This window comes from Schistocerca serialis, chromosome 1 (genome assembly GCF_023864345.2).
Source record: "Schistocerca serialis cubense isolate TAMUIC-IGC-003099 chromosome 1, iqSchSeri2.2, whole genome shotgun sequence".
In the NCBI taxonomy this organism is placed as follows: domain Eukaryota; kingdom Metazoa; phylum Arthropoda; class Insecta; order Orthoptera; family Acrididae; genus Schistocerca; species Schistocerca serialis.
The window spans coordinates 1,071,206,928-1,071,229,230 of record NC_064638.1 but is presented as its reverse complement, the minus strand read 5'-3'; the positions used below and the strand labels follow the sequence as shown (position 1 = coordinate 1,071,229,230).

At 43.9% G+C, this 22,303-nt stretch overlaps 1 protein-coding gene and 1 pseudogene across 1 annotated transcript in view; both read left to right on the top strand.

Moving 5' to 3' along the window:
• The first annotated feature begins 1,725 nt into the window (after positions 1-1,725).
• LOC126459013 (uncharacterized) overlaps positions 1,726-22,303 on the top strand; it is a 371,629-nt gene continuing 351,051 nt past the window's right edge. The window contains exon 1 of the mRNA XM_050095831.1: positions 1,726-1,827. Coding sequence (XP_049951788.1) covers positions 1,813-1,827 — 15 coding nt within the window. The 5' untranslated portion in view covers positions 1,726-1,812. The remainder of the gene's footprint in view (positions 1,828-22,303) is intronic.
• Positions 11,575-11,691, top strand: LOC126424789 (5S ribosomal RNA; annotated as a pseudogene).

The window sequence follows — 22,303 nt, the reverse complement described above, 5'->3', positions numbered from 1 at the left end:
TAATTTTGAGAAAAGGGTAAAATTAATAAAGAAGGTACATGTGCGGTCGTTACGTTAACAATTAATTGGCGTTAATTAGATTTTGAGATTTGGGGAAAATTACGGTCGCCAGTCCTATGCACAACTACTATAATAACTGAAAATGAAAGATTAATTAGCACTTAGCGTGGCAACTGAAGGTTGACACGTGTAGTGTGAAAAACTGAATGTTTATCAGAAGTAATAAATTTCGCTACACTCTGACTTAATTTAGCAAAAGGATTAATAAAACCGGAAAATTGAAAGTTAATTTAGTGACTGAAATTAATAGTGAACTTTGTTTCTGAAGCACTACGAATTTTAATAAAATAAGGTTAGTCTTGGGCTACCTCAACAATCATTTCTAAAGCTACTTGAATCTACCCAATTTAGAAATAAGAGATTTAACTTTGAACTTGAATTAAATGATTCTGAATAATTAACAATAGTAAAATTTAGTACGTACCAAGCTGAGCTGCAGTCACAGGTAAGCTAAAATATGGTAACAAAACTCGCACTCTTAATTTGTGCTTGTGTAATGTAAATGCTATGAATACTTTAACTGAACTTTGAAATTAAAGCAGTGAAATGGAATGATATTACTTTAATGCTAGCGTTTGAATTTCAACGACACTCGGGTTCGTTCCGGAAAAGGAAGGGACCCTGCTTGGTAATGCAATTGGGACAATGAGCAACAAAGGTTCATGCTACGTTGCTGTAATTTTGTGATATGAACAGTTTTAAAAGCTGAGGTCTGCCATACAGTTCTAAAACTTTATGTGCTTCCAGTCTTCCTTGTTGGTTGATTGAAGGTTTGAAGTCGTCGGTCGAGGAGGTGGCGACAGTCACTCATTGTCGGCCGTCGCTGTTGCAGAAGCTGGGTGTTGGCGCGCCTTCTTCTCGACACGGTCACCAGGCGAAACGGACTCTTGGTGTGCGCCAGCTACTGCTTCCCGTCCGCGACAATTACATGCTGCCAAACCCCGAAAGCGCGGCAACTCGCGGGAGCGTCACACAACACTCCTGCTCCACCGCCCTACTCCAGCCAGACTCTCTCTGCCCGCGCTCCATGCGGCAGAGTTAACACTACCAAAGATCCAAAACACTTTGGTTCTCCACACGACGTATCGATGTAATCGTTCGATGGCATAGTACAATAGATGGAAATAGGAGGATATGCATTTCCTGCGTTACAAGTGCCAGCGGCCTTGCCTCAGTGGTAAAACCGGATTCCGTCAGATTACCGAAGTTAAGCACTGTAGGGCACTTGGATAGATCACCGTCCGGGTCTGCCGAGCGGTGATGGCAAGTGGGGTGCACTCAGCCCTTCTGAGGCCAATTGAGTAGCTACTTGATTGAGAAGCAGAGGTTCTGGTCACGTAAACTGACTACGGCCGGGAGATCAGTGAGCTGACCACATGCCTCTCAATATCTGCATCCAGTGGTGCGTATCAGCAGAGGAGGAAACGGCGGTCGGTCGGTACTGTTGGGCCTTAGGGTGCCTCTTCGGACAGAGTTTAGTTTCTAGTTTAGTTTTTCAATTGTTCAGTAAACAATTAGGGGCGTGTTGACGGAGCAGGCAGATGCGGTGAGAGAGCAGTGTAGGCTGGCGCCATCCCGTGTGGCGTGGCAGGCCACACGGTGCTCGCGCCGCGGCGAGAGTTGCCGTCTCGCTCCCATAAAGCCGGCGGCTGTCGGCGTGCGCGCTCAGACACAGGCTCGACCACCCAGCTGCTCGCCGGCGCTACTCGCTACCCGCTACCCGCTGCTCGCCACTCGCTACTCTCTGCAGACATGCACGGCCTCCTGGTGAGTACCCGCCAGCCACCAGCCGTGTGGCTGTCTCCGAGACTACAGCAGACGTTACCGGCAGTGAGGACCGCAACACTTCATCTACTGTAAACGTCTGAAGAGTTGTGAATAATCTACGCGAGATACCCAGTGTGTACGACAACTTGGAGGTGTAGGCTTCTGATAACTCGGAATTTACTCTGTGTATGAGTATATTTAGAGGTTGTCATCTTTGGAAGATTCTACTTAGAGCAGAACGTAGTTTTTTTTTGCGTCTGTTATTTACCTTTATATGTTTCGGTGGTGTCACATCATCATCAAAGGCTTTTTCCTTCTTTGACAACAAAACACTAGGAATGTAGGGTGAAAATATATCTAGATTCCGATTGTGGTCATTAGATTGACAGAACTGTTTCAACAAAAACGTATACCGTGACAGATGATTTAGTTGTACGTGTCGCTGGCTATGTTGTTTAGTAGTGGTGATAATTTTCCACAGTTTCTGATCTGCAACCAACAAGGACTGTTTTACATTGCTGTGTTTTCTATGAAACGAAAAACTCCCTAAATTGAAACTACTGGTGTTGGATCCGTATTCTCACATTATTGTGGTTTTTTAACTTACTTTCATACATGTCTTGCAGTGAACATAGAGGAACACAAACTTCAATGAAACATGTGTAGGTAAATAGTGAACATCGACGTATTGTCTTTTACTCCAGTACCGACACGAATAATGAGTTTTGTGAAGAAAATCGCATTAAAATGAATATTTGTGTATAAATCAAGGCTTACGGCTATAGAAAAAATTCAGGTAGTGGAACTGTCTCGCTGTTGGGAAGTGAATTGTTGGTAATGATCTAAAATATTAGATCTTATGATTAGATCGCATAAACACAGCATTTAAAACTATCCCATGGAAGAAATACCGTCGTTCCAACACTAAACAGTGTAACATTTTTATAATATGAGTATTTCCAAATTAATTTCACACGAAGAGTTATATAAAAATTAATTAATGACTGTAACTGAATAATGCTACAATAGATCTCGCACTGTTACGTAGCAGATAAAGAATGTAACTCGTTATGGTGGTTAGAATATGCCATTCCTTCGACGTCTATGTCATTAGGACTGGAGCACAAGTTCACTGGGACAAGGTTGCGAAAGGTAATTTGCAAGCACACAAATGAAATAAATTTGGAAAATCACTCTGTGCCCCGAATATAGAACTGAATTCAGTTTAAGTTCCGTATCTGATTAAACAGGATCATGGACGAGTCCTTACTACACTCTTGTTCAACAGAAAGAGCACATTATTTGTAATAATATGAACGTTGACAGTTTGTTAAAATATTAAAGTTGCTCTTGGCCACTACTTGGCAAGCGTGCTGATAGGCTTTTAATGCTGTGTTATTGAATATCAACATTTCATCGTGCAGGCGAACTTGTCACATCTGTCGTATTGCCACATTTGAGAAACAGGTGATTTTTTTTTTTTTTTTTTGCTTTAAGGACGGGAAATAACCGGTTAGTTACAATGTAGCTATGGTTAATTCGTTCTAGCCAAGGGGAGCAACGCACGTGTTATCTCCGCTAAGAATTTTTTGCATCTTTTTTCCCAGAATATTATCCGCAGTAAGCACGGGCTGAAGTTTTGTCGTTTTCAGGCTCACCTCAAGAATTTTCAATGACTCCAGAAGGTAACATTCCATACAGTAATTTTTAAGTAACCTGGCAAACGATATAATTGTTTCCAACTATTTCATACGTTGTCTTTCGTAATTGTGTAAGAAAATCCAAGCCTTTGGTTTTGAAATATTTAATTTGGTTGAAAGTTAGATACGATTCTTTCAAAGGTTTTAATGATGGCATAATGTTTAGAATTTTACACAAATGGAAACGCTACAATGCGTAGTTTTCTTATTGGTAGGTCAGACTGGTATATTTTAGCCAACTATTCCTTATGAACAGAAATGTGAACCTGTTATTTTGGTACGAAGTTTTTTTATTCTCGTGCAATTTTCAACCGCAGCGCGTTCTGTAAGCCCCACAACACAGGCAATATCGGCCAGGTGCACTTAATTACCACTTGGGCTATTCTGGTCGACTGCACATCACACCTATAGCAGAGATAGATGCAGGAAAAAGGTCTAAAGATACCGGAGTACTAAGCGCTTGCAGACAATGGATCTGCAATGGCAATTTCGTAATTTCGCTGGACACGTGAGAAAACTGGCAGATATCTCGGCGGACTGACGTTTACGGAGTGTGTTGCAGAGCGTTGGGTGAAAGGGCAATAACGTCGCCAGACTTTCTAAAGCGCAGTTTAGCCAACAATGACACCCTGTGCTCCGAGACTGTGGACCTTTGGTCTTCCGCTTTGGTTGCGTCAGTTGCACGGCATTCCAGTGTTGATCTCCGATCGCCTTATACGTAACGATCCCATACGAGGCGGCGAGTACTATTTATGTGTTCTCACAAAGGTTCCCCAGTAGAGTATTTGTTGAGATACCTTCCCAACAGTCGCCGACTGTTTGGAGCTGACCTCTTTTACATTATTCTAGACCATTGGTCCTCATCATACTAAACTTATGTTGTGATTAGTCTTAGGACGTTAACAGCAAAATATCTAATAGTGCTAAGAAATGATTGTGGGTTACAGGTTACGTATTCAAATATCTATGATGGATATTTCGTGTTGCTTTTACTTGCACTGGTATGGTCACCGTTACAGATAAGATCTGATAAATATTCCGTTCGCGACCTGGGTTAATATTCACACAAAATTTTTATGTGAGGCTTATAAAATTCACGCCTTTTTTCTATCTAGCCCCACGGATTCATTGAAAATAAGGTGTTCGTCGACTTGGATGATGAAAGACTTACTGCTGCACGTTGTCGTGCAATGTTAAGTGTCCAGAAATAAAGTGGAGTTGCAAAAAAAAAAAAAAATATTAAGGCTGTGATTTGCAATCACGATCAGAATTTATTCTTGCACCAACATAGCTCGTATTAGGAACGATTCACAATTGATTTTTCCAATTTTTTTTAAAAAAGTTACCAGCATTTCCACTGGTTTATTGGCATGTAGTTGCTTTTTATGTTGTGCTATCGTTTCATCTGATGTTCCTGTTAAATCCAGTGCCTTTGATAATTTGATAGTATGTTATCTATTCTAATCATCATCTATACAATATTTTTCTTGTTTTCCATTTCCCAGTACTAAGATACACCCTTCTACAGGACAACTACATACAGTAACATGTCGGATATGACTGTATGGATTTTCTAGAGCGTTTTTAATTTGTATAGTATTTATAGCATTTTTCCACTTTGTACTTTAACTGTTATTTACTTTTTACCAACAGTCTGTAGCATTCCATTTGAAATTTTCTTTTGCCATTGTCAATGTTTCATTTCTATTCATGAGTGTGGTCGAGTTGTATTACATAGATAACGGTTTCCTCGAGCTCATGCCAGGACAGATGAACAAGGCTACATTTGCCTGCGTACATTCGATTTTGATGTATCCAATGATTCTGTTTGGTTCAAATGGCTCTAGGCCCTATGGGACTTAATATCTGAGGTCATCAGTCCCCTGTTTTTGTTTATATGCGTGCTTTTGCTGTTATACTGGTGTTGAATGTTTTACATTTAGGGGGTATCTGTTCTCATTTCTTGTTTCCTCCTGCAAATTTTGTGCCAAATATAATGTGCATTAAAGTCGTTATTTCTCATAACGTTTCCATTTTTTGGCGATATCGGAATGCATACAAACTCGGGCCAGTAATACAGTACTTCAGTACGTGAACCATATGTTCTTTTAGAACCGATATTCTTTGTCAATGTAATAATATGTACTTTTATATACATATGGAGTTTAGACAAGTATTCTCTGTCAGTGTAGAAATTTGTGAGTAGCCACGGAGACATTTAGTTGTGTATGACAATGTTCCAGTAGTGCTGGAAACAAAAGATGGCACGCTAAATTCCTTTTGGTCGAGGTTATTGCGAGGTAAAAATCATAGCAGTGAACAAATGTGATGTCAGTGCTGAACGGAAACTACTTTATGAACAATAAATGACAGCAAGAACAGATGAGATGTACATTTCAGAATTTATACAGAACTTCACCATAAATATTGTCGCGTGGAACTACGCATAGGAATTCAAACCATAAATAGAACCGAAGGAAGTAACTAGGGAACACTGAAAAAGCACAGAGAGAACAATAACAGATGTCCATCTGTTGGTTACGATTGTTCATAGTTCCGACTGTAAACTTTTCAGAGTAGTATGTGTTTTTGAAGTTAAAGAAACTAGGTTCAACGTTTAGACGGTTAGAACATACTTCAAGATAAATCCGTGTTACGTAAAGTATAGCTCCGTCCCTTTAACCTACGAGCTTAAGTTGTATACCTGTCAGAATCCACGCGGTCTGTAAAACATTCAGCCCATGCAAGACTAGGAGTAACAGCCAAAAGAACCACACGGAACAAAATAACAAGAAATTATTGTATGTTTGGTGTGCAGTTTTAATGTTTAGGGAAAAGAGTCTGTGTGAAAGGAAAAGCAGTCCGTAAACTAGATTTTGAAATGCGTTCATTTACCAAGTTACAAAGAGAATATATTATCTGTTTATTTACTTTTAGTCATCAGATGAAAGTCTCTTCATCATACACAGTTATCTGATTTTGGTCTCCGTGGTCATTTTCAAATGGTAATACGTGTAGATAACTCACAAATGTAGACGTAATGTCCATATTACATTTACATCTTCACACAAATGTATGAGCTGCCCACACACACTTTAAAATTGATGTAACAGTAAACAGTGCATCTCCGTATTCAGCAACTAACACACAGGTGAAACATTCTAATTTGCATCTATTAGTCGCTATAAAATGGCGATAAGCCCTGCAATCAACTGATAAGGAAATAAAAGAAAAACGACGTCACTTCGTAACATCATACAGCTTGTGGACCACAAATTACTGTTGTCCATTTTCACTATAGTCTAAAACTATACTCGGTATCGGCCTGTTATACCTAAAATGAATATGCACAGCGATAGTGTTATTGTCAACTTGAATGGGTTTGAACTTTATCGTTACATCGAAATTGAACTTTTAACACAGTGTTTATCACAATTACGAGTAATAGCGGAAACTGATTCGGGTGGAATTACACCGCAATAACAGCAAAAACGTTCCAGTAAATACGTGCCCGCAAATTAAACAACTCTGAATGTGTCGTTGCAAGCTGCCACTGATTTCAGCACGAAATATTGGCGTTGGTAGTACAAATGTATTTGAAATGTAAACTTTTCGGTTACATCCCCATATGATTCTACTTACATTTGGCGAATGTCCTACACAGTACTACTTCAACACGTATCATTTTACAAATTATTGTACACTTGTACCGCTAAATGGGGTGCACCAGGTGTGGCCCTCGCATCTGGAAGCAATACAGCTCAAACCTCTGCAGTGATTTGGAACAAAATGACACAGCACCAGTTGTGAATTTTATTATAAATACCACATCCCGTTTCGGCCTCCAAGGCTATTATCCAGTGGTTATACACGACCCGGTCACGTTAATGTCACCACCGCCTGCAGTCGACGTCAACGTGCAATAAGCACTCACAGACGGTAGTGCCAGAACTAGCAACGGAGGTATATAAAGCATGTCGGTGGGATGCGGAGAACTGTGCAGTCATTGTCGTAATGAGGAAACGGAGCGATTTACCCGAGGTCCAGACGAGCAGATCATTGGCTTTCGAGTCAAGTGTGGAAGCTTTTCTGAAATGGCTAAGTTTGTAAACTGTTCGGTCGCAGGTTCGAATCCTGAGTCGGACATGGGTGTGTGTGATGTCCTTAGGTTAGTTAGGTTTAAGTCTTTCTAAGTCTAGGGGACTGATGACCTCAGATATCAAGTCCCATAGTGCTCAGAGTCATTTGAACCATTTTTTGTAAACTGTTCGCGTGCCGCCGGGGTTAACGTATGCCGTGACCGAGCGACACGGCGCAGTGGTTAGCACACTGGACTCGCATTGGGGAGGACAGCGGTTCAAACCCGCGTCCGGCCATCCTGATTTAGTTTTCCGTGATTTCCCTAAATCGCTCCAGGCAAATGCCGGGATGGTTTCTTTGAAAGAGCACGGCCGACTTCCTTCCCCATTCTTCCTTAATCCGATGGGACCGATGACCTCGCTGTTTGGTCCCCCTGCCCCTACTCAACCAACCAACCAACCAACCAACCACCGTAACACGCGCACGGCAAAATGGCGCTGTCCAAAACCGCACGAGGCAACTGTGGTGCACGCCGGGCCGTAGATGGCAAGGGTGGACAACGACTGTGTAGATGTATGCGGGCCAATAGGCATGCAACTGTAGAGCAACCGATCGACCGGATGAATGACGACAGAGGGATAGAGAAACAATTAAAATCGCTCAAAAGAGGAAAGGCCGCTGGACCTGATGGGATACCAGTTCGATTTCACACAGAGTACGCGAAGGAACTTGCCCCCCTTTTTGCAGCGGTGTACCGTAGGTCTCTAGAAGAGCGTAGCGTTCCAAAGGACTGGAAAAGGGCACAGGTCATCCCCGTTTTCAAGAAGGGGCGTCGAACAGATGTGCAGAACTATAGACCTATATCTCTAACGTCGATAAGTTGCAGAGTTTTGGAACACGTATTATGTTCGAGTGTAATGACTTTTCTGGAGACTAGAAATCTACTCTGTAGGAATCAGCATGGGTTTCGAAAAAGACGGTCGTGTGAAACCCAGCTCGCGCTATTCGTCCTCGAGACTCAGAGGGCCATAGACACGGGTTCACAGGTAGATGCCGTGTTCCTTGACTTCCGCAAGGCGTTCGATACAGTTCCCCACAGTCTTTTAATGAACAAAGTAAGAGCATATGGACTATCAGACCAATTGCGTGATTGGATTGAAGAGTTCCTAGGTAACAGAACGCAGCATGTCATTCTCAATGGAGAGAAGTCTTCCGAAGTAAGAGTGATTTCAGGTGTGGCACAGGGGAGTGTCGAAGGACCGTTGCTATTCACAATATACATAAATGACCTTGTGGATGACATCGGAAGTTCACTGAGGCTTTTTGCAGATGATGCTGTGGTATATCGAGAGGTTGTAACAATGGAAAATTGTACTTAAATGCAGAAGGATCTGCAGCGAATAGACGCATGGTGCAGGGAATGGCAATTGAATCTCAATGTAGACAAGTGTAATGTGCTGTGAATACATAGAAAGAAAGATCCCTTATCATTTAGCTACAATATAGCAGGTCAGCAACTGGAAGCAGTTAATTCCATAAACTATCTGGGAGTACGCATTAGGAGTGATTTAAAATGGAATGATCATATAAAGTTGATCGTCGGTAAAGCAGATGCCAGACTGAGATTCATTGGAAGAATCCTAAGGAAATGCAATCCGAAAACAAAGGAAGTAGGTTACAGTATGCTTGTTCGCCCACTGCTTGAATATTGCTCACCAGTGTGGGATCCGTACCAGATGGGGCTGCTAGAAGAGATAGAGAAGATCCAGTGGAGAGCAGCGCGCTTCGTTATAGGATAATTTAGTAATCACGAAAGCGTTACGGAGATGATAAATAGGCTCCAGTGGAAGACTCTGCAAGAGAGACGCTCAGTAGCTCGGTACGGGCTTTTGTTGAAGTTTCGAGAACATACCTTGACCGAGGAGTCAAGCAGTATATTGCTCCCTCCTACGTATATCTCGCGAAGAGACCATGAGGATAAAATCAGAGAGATTAGAGCCCACACAGAAGCATACCGACAATCCTTCTTTCCACGAACAATACGAGACTGGAACAGAAGGGAGAACCGATAGAGGTACTCAAGGTACCCTCCGCCACACACCGTCAGGTGGTTTGCGGAGCATGGATGTAGATGTGTATGTAGATGAATTACTACCGATGGGCCTTCGGAGCAGGCACCTGGTTCATGCAACCACGCTGACTGCTGTTCATTGACGACGAAAACTGGAATCTGCACGCTGTTACGGCAGCTGGATGTTCACCTAGTGCCGACAAGTGGTTTTTTCAGAAGACTCTCATTTTATGCTCAGTCGGCGTGAAACATCTGAAAGCAAACACCCTGCAACAATCTTCGTCCATGCCGAAGGAGGGCGCGTCGTGGTCTGAGGAATGTTTGCGTGGCATTCCCTGGGTTATTCTTCATTATGGAGGGAGGACACAATGGATCAACACAAGTATGCACCTATCCTTGTGGACCATGTCCATCCTTACATGCAGTTTGATTTTCCTCGGCACAATGGCATCTACCAGCAGGACAACGCAACGTGTCACACAGCTCGCAATGTACGGGCGTGGTTTTAAGAGGACCAAAATTAGTTTACCGTAGTCCTCTGGCGATCAAACTCCCCGAGTTTAAACCCAATCGAGAATCTGTGGGACCACCTCGATCGGACTGTCCGCGCCATGGATCCTCAACAGGGAAACGTAGTTCGCATCCCTGTTGGTATCTTCCAGAACTTCATTGACTCTCTTCCTGGCCGTATCCCAGCGGTTACCTATGGATCCATGATAGTGCCCAGCCGTGCACCTCGTCGTCCGAAGCAAATTGGCGGCCACGATGCCTTTCTTTGGGGCTCCAGAAATATGGAAATTACATGAGGAGAGATCGGGACAGTATCGAGGATGTGTATGGACTTTGCAGTGAAACGTCTGAGGCATCGTCGAAACGAACTTCGAAGAAAATTCCCGCCAAGTTTGTTTCGAATAAAAAATGGTTCAAATGGTTCTGAGCACTATGGGACTTAACATCTTAGGTCATCAGTCCCCTAGCACTTAGAACTAATTAAACCTAACTAACCTAAGGACATCACACACATCCATGCCCGAGGCAGGATTCGAACCTGCGACCGTAGCAGTCGCGCTGTTCCGGACTGAGCGCCTAGAACCGCGAGACCACCGCGGCCGGCGTTTCGAATACGCTGCAGAAGTTTCGCCTAGAGGCCCTTACACATCCTCCGTACAGTCACGCCCTCTCCCCCCGTGATTACCAAATTTTTAGAGCTCTGAAGAAAGACGTTCGTGGCCATCAATTTGCTTCGGACAAACAGGTACCAGTACGGGTAAAGTCACAGCTCTGTAGCAACAGCAAACGTTTTTCTAGGAAGGCACTGACCGTCTTGTATGACAGTGGGATAAATGTATTCACAGCTACGGCGATTTCTTTTGAAATAATATATACTTTAATTACTTTTCTATATTTGCCCCTTATATGTCAGACGTCCTGAGGGAACACAGAATGACTGATTAGGGAGTTGAGAATTCCTTCAAACATTCCCGTAAAATTTGTCACGATTGCAAGATTCGCTGTTTCAGTTTATAGCCTTATCAACTGCTTCACTTTTGAAGTGACCCCAGACAGGGAAACGTTAAGGACTGAGGTCATGTGCTTGCTCCACCTATGCATCTTCAATCATACTGGTGTATTAAATACCATATCAGCAGTGAGTGCTCCACGCGCATGTTCCACGGTCCTCAAGGGAACATCCTCAAGCGGTCCTGAAATATCCCACTGCAGAGCCCGGTGGCCCCTTCATCCATCAAGTTTTCTTGGAAGACTGTTCGGCCTGTTGAGACGACCACCGGGTAGCCATACATGCAAGGAAAAACGTTGTTGATATTGCTACTCATTAAAGCATGTGTGTTTACGTCCAACTTGAGATTAATAAAATGGGGGCTTAATTAGCAAGTTGGCAACGGCCTTGCCGCAGTGGATACACCGGTTCCCGTCAGATCACCGAAGTTAAGCGCTGTCGGGCGTGCCCGGCACTTGGATGGGTGACCATCCAGCCGCCATGCGCTGTTGCCATTTTTCGGGGTGCACTCAGCCTCGTGATGCCAACTGAGGAGCTACTCGACCGAATAGTTGGAGCTCCCGTGGAAGAAAACCATCGCAACGACCGGGAGAGCGGTGTGCTGACCACACGCCCCTCCTGTTCGCATCCTCACTGAGGATGACACGGCGGTCGGATGGTACCGATGGGCCACTTGTGGCCTGATGACGTGGTGTTTTTTTTAATTAGCAAGTTCATATTTCAAATACGATTGTACTGACTAGGACAATAGGTCTTACTGAAGTTAGCGTCGGCTCGTAACCATACATCGCAGCTACCCCGCTAAACAGGTCGTTTCCGGCCCTATGCTTCTATTGGCGTATACTTCTGTCCGTCAGTTTTGAGTATTAATTTTTGTATGCCCTGTATAAATAGTATACCGGTTACAACAGCGAAATTGTTTATATACATGTGCCAGTAGTGCCAGAACTCACACACGCTTCAAATATAAAAATTGAAAGTAGACGCAACTTGAATTGGCGTAGACTTCGCCACATTTAAGATTGAAATGAATGAGCAAATTTGTTGTAAATGTATGTTCGATCATGTGAAACGTTAGCGGCTTATAAACCGAAGGCACAAGCTCGGTCTTACAAGTCATGTGAATACGAACGAGTGCCGCGGTACTGGGGAGAATTTGCATTTTAAGGGGCCACGCCTTGTGCAGCAGAGGAGGTGTGGTGCCGGAGCGCTACACAGCTCATTCCTGCGCTCTGCTTGTGCTCGTGGAAACAAGCGTTCTGCTAGTGTGGCCACGGAACCGGTCAGCGCGCGCGATTACTCTTACGACGACCATCGTTCCGCCATGAGTCGCCCGCCTACCGTGTCGCAACTCCAGCGTTGCTCTATGCTTCTTTCACGCTACATTACTACAGACTTCTTCAACTTTAAATTTGCACCTTAACGTGAACCAGACGCACAATACGAAGTACGTATGCCACAGCGCAGTACGACACCGAAAGAGGTATAGATTTTAGTAAACGTTAATATACGCTGATCAACCAGAACCACCTACCTAATAGCGGGTATGTTCACCTTCGACACGGATAACAGCGGCGACTCTTCGTGGCGTGGAAGCAATGAGGCCTTAGTAGGACGCTGGAGGGACTTTTCACCACATCTACACAAACAGGTCACCAAACTCCCGAAAATTCCGCTGAGGGGTGCTATGAGCTCTGACGACACGTTCAGTAACATGCCAGGCGTGTTCGATAGTGTTCAGATCTGGCGGCTTGGGAGCCCAGCACATCAGTCGTGTTAGTCGAACCATTCCATCACACTCTTTGCCTTTTGACATGGCGTGTTATCTTGTTGATAAGTGCCACGGCCGTCGGGAAACATGATCGTCATGAAAGGGGTGTACGTGGTCTGCAACCAGTGTGCGATGCTCCTTGGCCATATTGATGCCTTGCACGAGCTCCACTGGACCCGTGGATGCCCACGTGAATGTTCCCCAGAGCAAAATGGAGCCGCCGCAAGCCTGCCTCCGTCACAAAGCAGAGGTGTCAAGGAACTGTTGCCTTGGAAGTCGACGAATTCGCGCCCTCCCATCGGCATGATGAAGAGCGTATCGGGATTCATCAAACCATACAGCGCTCTGCCACTGCGCCAACGTTCAGTGTCGATGGTCACGTGCCCATTTCAGTTGTAGCTGCTAATGTCCTGGTGCTAACATTGGCACATACATGGGTCGTCGGCTGCGGAGGCCCAACGTTAGGAGTGTTCGGTGCACTGTGTGCTAAGACACACTTGTACTCTGTCCATTATTAAAGTCTGATGTTACTTCCGCTACAGTTCGTTGACTGTCCTGTTTTACCAATCTGCCCAGTATACGACGTCGAACATCTGTAATAAGGGGTGTCCGCCAACCCCACGACGTCTGGGCGTGGTTTCACCTTGGTTTCGCCACGTGTTGAAGACACTCACCACAGCAGTCCTCGAATACCCGACAAGTAGTGCAGTTTACGAAATGCTCGTGTCGAGCCTCCGGGTCATCACAGTCTGCTCTCGGTCAGACTCAGATAGATCGCCCGCCTTTCCAATTCTACTCACAAGGGAACCTTCCCATCGCACCCCCCTCAGATTTAGCTATAAGTTGGCACAGTGGTTAGGCCTTGAAAAACTGAACACGGATCAGTCGAGAAAACAGGAAGCAGTTGTGTGGAACTATGAAAAAATAAGCAAAATATACAAACTGAGTAGTCCATGCGCAAGATAGGCAACATCAAGGATAGTGTGAAGTCAGGAGCGCCGTGGTCGCGTGGTAAGCGTGAGCAGCTGCGGAACAGGAGGTCCTTCTTTCAAGTCTTCGCACGAGAGAAAATTTTACTTTCTTTATTTTCGCAAAGTTATGATCTGTCCGTTCGTTCATTGACGTCTCTGTTCACTGTAATAAGTTTAGTGTCTGTGTTTTACGACCTCATCGCAAAACCGTGCGATTAGTAGACGAAAGGACGTGCCTCTCCAATGGGAACCGAAAACATTTGATCGCAAGGAACTTTCCGATTCCTTACGGTTCCGAAAACATTCATTGACCTTGTTATTGAAGTCGCGAGCTATATTTGCTGGATTCATATTGCCCACGGAATAAATCTCACGTATTTAATGCACTCTCGTCCAAAATAGCGAACAGTCAACTGCCAGCCAGGGAGCCTCGTTAGCGGGAATACTCTCTCTTCCGTGCGATGTAGTCGACTGACGTCGTGTGTTCCGATGTTTGTTTAGGTGTAGCGTCCTCATACTACGGCGCAGTTACCTCGCATCGGACGGACGGACGGACAGATAATAATTGTCTGACAATAAAAAATTAAACTTTTCACTCGAGGGAAGACTTGAACCAAGGACCACTCGTTCCGCAGCTGCTCACGCAAACCACGGGACCACGGCGCTCTTGAGCTCACACTATCCTTGATGTTGCCTATCTTGCGCATGGACTACTCAGTCTGTATATTTTGCTTATTTTTTTCATAGTTCCACACAACTTCTTCCTGTTTTTCACAATAAAGGATGGCAGCCAAAAACAGTTGCAGGATAGAATTTTTTTATTAAAATTCTTGACCAAGGTTTCGGTACATATAAATATACCTTCATCAGAAGTAAACTTCCTGAATAGAAAGACACATTCATTAGAAAAGCCATATCAACGAAAGTGAGAAACTGTTTTCTCGATTGATTTGTGTTCAGTTTATCAAGGCCTATCCACTGTGCCAACTTGTGACTAAATCTGAGGGGGGTGCGATGGGGAGGTTCCCTTGTCAGAGACAGCACGCTCACTGATACTACACGCACAATGCCTGTGTGTGACTGGCAGTCATTCCTCTCCAGGTGACACTGCTATCGCCTGCACGGGTTTATACCGATAGTAGATCGGTGGTCACAATGTTCTGGCTTATTGGATAATTCATTCAGATGTTTAATTGACGGTACAAAATTCACGTGATTCATCTTGAGACATACTTCTATAGCCCAACTCGACCGAAACGATGAAGTATATAAAGTGATCACACTGAAACCTGTAGCGCTACTGTAGGCATCAAATATCCCACCTCTTGTGTCACCCTTCACGTTCAAGGACATTTAATTAAATTGAAATGCATTATAAATTTGAATGATCTTCATTGCAATAAACTGTAATTACAACTAGATGATTAACGGTTGCTCATGCTTTGATCAAACTTTTGATATTGAGAAGTCAGGCCTAATAACGATTTTTTCATCAACACGGTGCAGCACCGTAAGTTGCTCATGCTGAGTTGTTGGGCGATCGGTATGGTTGAGAATGAACATACTTCATACACCACGATGTCAGTGTAGACACTTCTTTTACTCCAAGACGACCGGCTTATGCTGTCATCATCTGATCATATGGAATTTACTATAAAATCGATGTTACATTACGTGAAGTTAAAGGATAGAAGTCACTCCCCACGTATACATGTTTTGATAAAAATCCAACTGATTACCTAAATGCACTTGGTAAAATGCACACAGATGATAAAAACCACACAGTTAAAATCCCCTTATTGACCATGCGTGCTGGTGTTGAACATGATTCTCACAAGCTTGAAGCACGTATATACATACTTTTTTTTATTAATATTTCTTCTGCTTTTTAGTCTAGTGTCTGTGAAATTTTTTCATCGATTGTAAACATTTTGATGAAATTGCAACAGAGACATATGGTAAATTTCAGGTGTATTTCAGTTTCTGATCACCTTACTCAGCCAATACTTCCTCTTATGTACACTGTGGGATCAAAAATATCGGACGCTCCCAGAAACATACATTTTTTATATTAGGTGCATTGTGCTGCCAGGTAATCCATATCAGCGACCTCAGTAGTCATTAAACATCGTGAGAGAGCACAATGGGGCGCTCCGTGGAACTCATGGACTTTGAATGTGGTGTCACTTGTGTCATACGTCTGTACGCGAGATTTCCACACACCTAAATATCCCTAGGTCCACTGTTTCCGATGTAACAGTGAAGTGGAAACGTGAAGGGACACGGAGAGCACAAAAGCGTACAGGCCTACCTCGTCTGTTGACTGACAAGAGACCGCTGGCAGTTGAAGAGGGTCGTAGTGTGTAATAGGCAGACACCTAGCTAGACCATCACACAGGAATTCGAAACTGCATCAGGATCGACTGCATGTACTATGACAGTTAGGCGGGAGGTGAGAAAACTTGGATTTCATGGTCGAGCGGCTGCTCATAAGCCACACATCACGCCGGTAAATGCCAAACGACTCCTCGCTTGGTGTGGAGCGTAAACATTGGACGATTGAACAGTGGAAAAACGTTGTATGGAGTGACGAATCACGGTACACAATGTGGCGATCCGAAGGCAGTGTGTGGGTATGGCGAATGCCCGGTGTACGTCGTCTGCCGGCGTGTGTAGTGCCAACACTAAAATTCGGAGGCGGGGTTTTATGGCGTGGTCATGTTTTTCATGAAGGGGATTGCATCCCTTGTTGTTTTGCTTGGAACAAACCACAGCACAGACCTACACTGATGTTTTAAGCACCTTCTCGCTTCCCACTGTTGAAGAGCAATTCGGGGAATGGCGATTGCATCTTTCAACACGATTGAGCACCTGATCAAAATGCACGGTTTGTAGCGGAGTGGTTACACGACAATAACGTCCCTGTAATGGACTGACCTGAAATGTGAAGAACACCTTTGGGAGGTTTTGGAACGCCGACTTCGTGCCAGTCCTCAGCGACTGACAACGACACCTCTCCTCAGTGCAGCACCCTGTGTAGAATGGGCTGCCATTCCCCAAGAAACCTTCTAGCGCCTGACTGAACATATTCCTGCGAGAGTGGAAGCTGTCATTGAGGCTAAGGATCGGCTAACACCATACTGAATTCCAGCATTACCGATGGAGTGCGCCACGAACTTGTAAGTTTCAACCAGGTGTCCGTATAGTGTTGACCACATAGTGTATATCTCGCAAAAAGTCCGCGAAGGTAAAAATTAGAGAGATTCTAACTCAAACGGAGGCTGATATGTTGGATGTTTCAAGTCTTCAGCTCACCGGAAAATCATAGTGGTAAACGAAGTACCCTTTACCACACGCCAAGTAAGAGAGCGAATTAATTCTGCATTTTGATCCACTTATGAGCTATGTTTAAAATTTAAAATCTTAACCTCATCAAGAAGTGAGAATAAAATCAGTTTCAAAATTTGTGCCGGACAGACGAAAGGAAAACAGACAGAGACAAGAAAGCAACCTATTAAAAACATGTTAATCCGATTGATTGCAACCTGTTTATAGTGTGACACAATTTGCTGTACAATGCCTTCCATCGATTCAGACTCGTCACCAGCTTTTCTTTCAAACTACCGACAGTGTACGGTGGTGAATATTTACGAGAGATGTGATTTCTTTTGTCAATCCTGATCTGATGCTTGTCCCGGCCAGGTGCACATAGTCGAAATTCACGTATTTTGCAGAATCATTGCTGAAACAAAGCCGCACAGAGGTTGCAGCAAACCGGCTGGGGCACGGGTTGAGCCGCCTGTGCACTGTTCCCCCAGCCGACCCACACCGCTCGAGGCCTCGCCGCTTTACCACCCACTCACCACTCTCTCACTCCAGCCCTCCCGCTCCGCCACGAACCGCGGACAGTAAAATGGACGACTCGCAGCCCCAGATTCACTTTACGGCAGCCACTAAGCCTTCCCCAGGAACCTCTGTCTTTCATTACCCCACCGCCTCCCTTCCGCACCGCTGCTTTACATCCCTAGCGAAATCTCCAAGTCGTCCCACGGGACGAGTTAGTGAGGGGAATTTACCAGCTTGGCGTCAGCTTCGAGAGCGCCTGCCTACTCTTCCACGATGTATTCCCAAAAATCATATTCGATGAAATCGTTCATCGATACCTAGGAAATCTTCGTGAGATAATTTTATTATTACCCTTCTTGAAACCGATTGGGAAATAAACAACTTTTGTCTGTATTCAACGGATATCAACAAACAAAATTAAATTTATACTTAACGTTTGAGGAAGCTCGTACGCCCTGGTTGCTGCACACAGATTTTTGTCCACACCGTATAATTCTCGTGTTCGTAATGCTTCAGTTGAGTACAAGAGACGGGGAAACATGTACGACTTTCATTGTGTCTGCCCTAGATAATGTGTGAGAAGGTTGTGTTGCCACTTGGAACGACATTGGGTAACGTATTCACAAGGCGCAGTAGCTTCGTGCATGTTATTGTGCTCAGAATCTGTAGCTCACATGAGCATCTACATCTACGTCTACATCTATAATCCGCAAGCCACCTACGGGGTGTGGCGGAGGGTACCTTGAGTACCTCTATCGGTTCTCCCTTCTATTCCAGTCTCGTATTGTTCGTGGAAAGAAGGATTGTCGGTATGCTTCTGTGTGGGCTCTAATCTCTCTGATTTTATCCTCATGGTCTCTTCGCGAGATATACGTAGGAGGGAGCAATATACTGCTTGACTCCTCGGTCAAGGTATGTTCTCGAAACTTCAACAAAAGCCCGTACCGAGCTACTGAGCGTCTCTCTTGCAGAGTCTTCCACTGGAGCCTATTTATCATCTCCGTAACGCTTTCGTGATTACTAAATTATCCTATAACGAAGCGCGCTGCTCTCCACTGGATCTTCTCTATCTCTTCTAGCAGCCCCATCTGGTACGGATCCCACACTGGTGAGCAATATTCAAGCAGTGGGCCAACAAGTGTACTGTAACCTACTTCCTTTGTTTTCGGATTGCATTTCCTCAGGATTCTTCCAATGAATCTAAGTCTGGCATCTGCTTTACCGACGATTAATTTTATACGCGTACACCCAGATAATTTATGGAATTAACTGCTTCCAGTTGCTGACCTACTATATTGTAGCTAAATGATAAACGATCTTTCTTTCTGTGTATTCGCAGCACATTACACTTGTCTACATTGAGATTCAATTGCCATTCCCTGCACCACGCGTCAATTCGTTGCAGATCCTCCTGCATTTAAGTACAATTTTCCATTGTTACAACCTCTCGATATACTACAGCATCATCCGCAAAAAGACTCAGTGAACTTCTGATGTTATCCACAAGGTCATTTATATATGCAAATGATACCTCAGCCTATTATTCTAATCGGACGACATTCAGAATGGTTGATGTAAAGAAAATGAATACATTCTACAACTATTACTTGCATGTCAGAAATCTGCATTCTGCTGGTATTCATGACAGGGTATCTTGAACACCATATGTCTTATTTGATGTAAATGGGTCGTGGTCGCAAGCTCGAAGTCGTGGCTAATTAGCTTCCCAGCAGGGATATAGTCTGTCGTGTCTTCTGTGATACGACAAAAAAAAAAAAAAAAAAAAAAAAAAAATATGTCCAAAGATTTCTCTCTCTATTTCGTGCACACTCAGACACCCAACGCACACACACACTCACACACACACACAAACACACCAACCAAATATGCAGTTCTCTGTTCATGTAGCAATCTTGTGTGCCTATTTCATTACGTTCCAGCAGTAAAAGAGGATTAATATCATTTGGCTAGTGTTATTAAACGTAATTACTGGTAGCTATAGCGTCTTTATTCTGCGGAGTGTGACTTCACCGCTCGTTTTCCTGCACATCATATGCTGAAGTACTTTGAGCCGATGTCATTATCTTGCGAAGCAGACACATGATGTCTTTCAGTGACTTCTAAATTGCTAGTTAGCTAACGTAACATTACTCGGCTCCCTCGTAGCTGCTGCCCACAAGTCCCCATGGCAAAAGGAGGTGGGGGGGGGGGTGGCGATTCGAAGAAGTAGTGACGAATATAAATGATTTTCTGCTTTGCTGTCTCGTAACACGCGCGGAATACCACTTCAGTGCACGGAGACTCAGCTGTGTCTTGTTGCCTGGCACTGTCATGAAACGTGCGGACATGTTGCTTGGATCCCAGAAGTTGCCTAAGCACAAGATGGTCGTGTACCCATCATTACCGCCACACATGGTGCCTTCTGACGTTGCGTAACAGTGCCCGCACGCGCTGTACACACAAAAAAGTTGTTCCGGCTCTCACCGAGTTTCAGTATGAAGGCCTTCATTACGTGTTCCATTTCCCTGAATTTTCCCTTTTCAAATAACTCTTTTCATATCACAATCCTGTAATGACAGATGTGACCAGCAAGTAATTCTCAATTTCTTTCGCTGTTGGTTTCAGTTATTGCCAAAGTGAAGAGGCGAACGTATAATGAGAACGAGGCTATTCCATTCTCCACACTGCACTGCCAGATCATTATGCTTATTCTGTTACTGTGGTACTAAATGCGCTCTTGTGACGAGGTGATGTAAGATCGTGTGTAAGGTTTCAGGCAGGTGTAGGGACCGCAGCTCGAGGTCTAGTGGCTTGCGTTCCTGCCTCTGGATCACGGGGTCCCGGGTCCGATTCCCAGCCGGGTGGGGGGGGGGGGGTTTCTCTGTGAGGGGACTGTATGTTTGTGTTGTTCTCGTCATTTCATCATCATCATGCGTGACAGTGGCTTGACGGGATTGTTTACAAAAAATTGGACTTTGTACGGGCGCTGACGACCGCCCAGTTGAGCGTCCCACAAACCAAACATCATCATCGACACCCGTAGGGAATTTTGAAAAGTAATTCTATCATGTCTGTTTGCAGAAAATAAGTGAAGCTGAAGATTTATACTATTTTGACGTAGGTTGGGGTTTAACAGTTAACCTGGTGAGTAGGTATATCACAGAAACGGCCATAGGAAAGATGGATGGCACAGTACCATTGTACTGAAAATCAGTTAAAGTCGTTAAAACCCAACAAGGCTGCATGGTCTAACTAATTCCCTTTGTAGTCCTGTTATGAATTTTCAAATAAATTAATTGCACTCTTTTCTTTTAAAAAAAGTACTGCAGTTTTTTAAGTGGAGAGCTGTTTACAGCTTTTGGGAAAACATTTATAAGACAGACAGCAGAACTTTTCCACAGAATTATGTTTTGCATCACTCACCTCTGATTATAGCGGAATTATGGAACATAATCTTAGTTCAGATGTAATATAGTCCTTATAAAAACGATATTTGGAAAACTATCATGGTGGTCTGTACAACTTCTCAGGGTGACTTGGTGTATCTACACTTGTGTAGAGTCTCGATTCGTACTACACCCCATTACTGAAGAAAATACGTTCGTACTTCATATCTAAGCACGTTTCCGACTAAACAGAAAAATTCCAGACGGGCAGGAAGCACGACTTTCTTCCGGGTTGAGAGTCGTCTACAGACAGGGAAATAATACCTGTTTTGGTCCATCTGAGCCTAAATAGGACTGCTACTATACATATTATGTGATTTTGTTCATTACAAATGGTTTTATGAAAGCCTGCGACTGTGAAAACACTGGGTTTGCTTATAAATAAATTTTATATGCTACCAGTCACGATTTTCTTTTATTTATATTTCACACGACGCGTTTCGGAAAACTATTTCCATTTTCAAGTGTGTTTTCTCTTTGTACTATAACATTTTTACGTAATGTTTTCGGTGTGTGAAGTTTCGCTTTGTTTTATTGACTTTATTGCAACATATAAAAAGCGAGCAGTCTTTAGTTATTTAAAACTAAACTTCATCCGAACGGGCCTTGAAGGTCCAACGGTATCGACCGACCGCCGTGTCATCCTCACCAGAAAGGCGTCACTGGATGTGGCAAGGGGTGGTAGGGGGGATTTATAAGTCGGCACACCGCTCTGCCGACCGTTCTCACTTTTCGTGACCAGAGCCGCTACTTCCCAATGAAGTAGCTCCTGAATTGGCCTCACCAGGGCTCAGTGCGCTTCGATTGCCGATAGCGCTCGGCAGACCGTATGGTTAGCCATCCAAGTGCTAGCCAAGCTGAACTTCGGTGATCTGACGGAAACCAGTGTGACCAATGCTTTTTAGTTACTTATCGATTTCTAAATGTAGTTGGTGACGAAATTTGGAAGAACTTGTACTTACGTTTTTGTTATGGTCCATTTGTTCTGAGTTTCAGAAATGTTAAACGTCACACACAACTTTCAGTACACAGTACACATCGAGACTAACTTACATAAACAAATATTTACAAA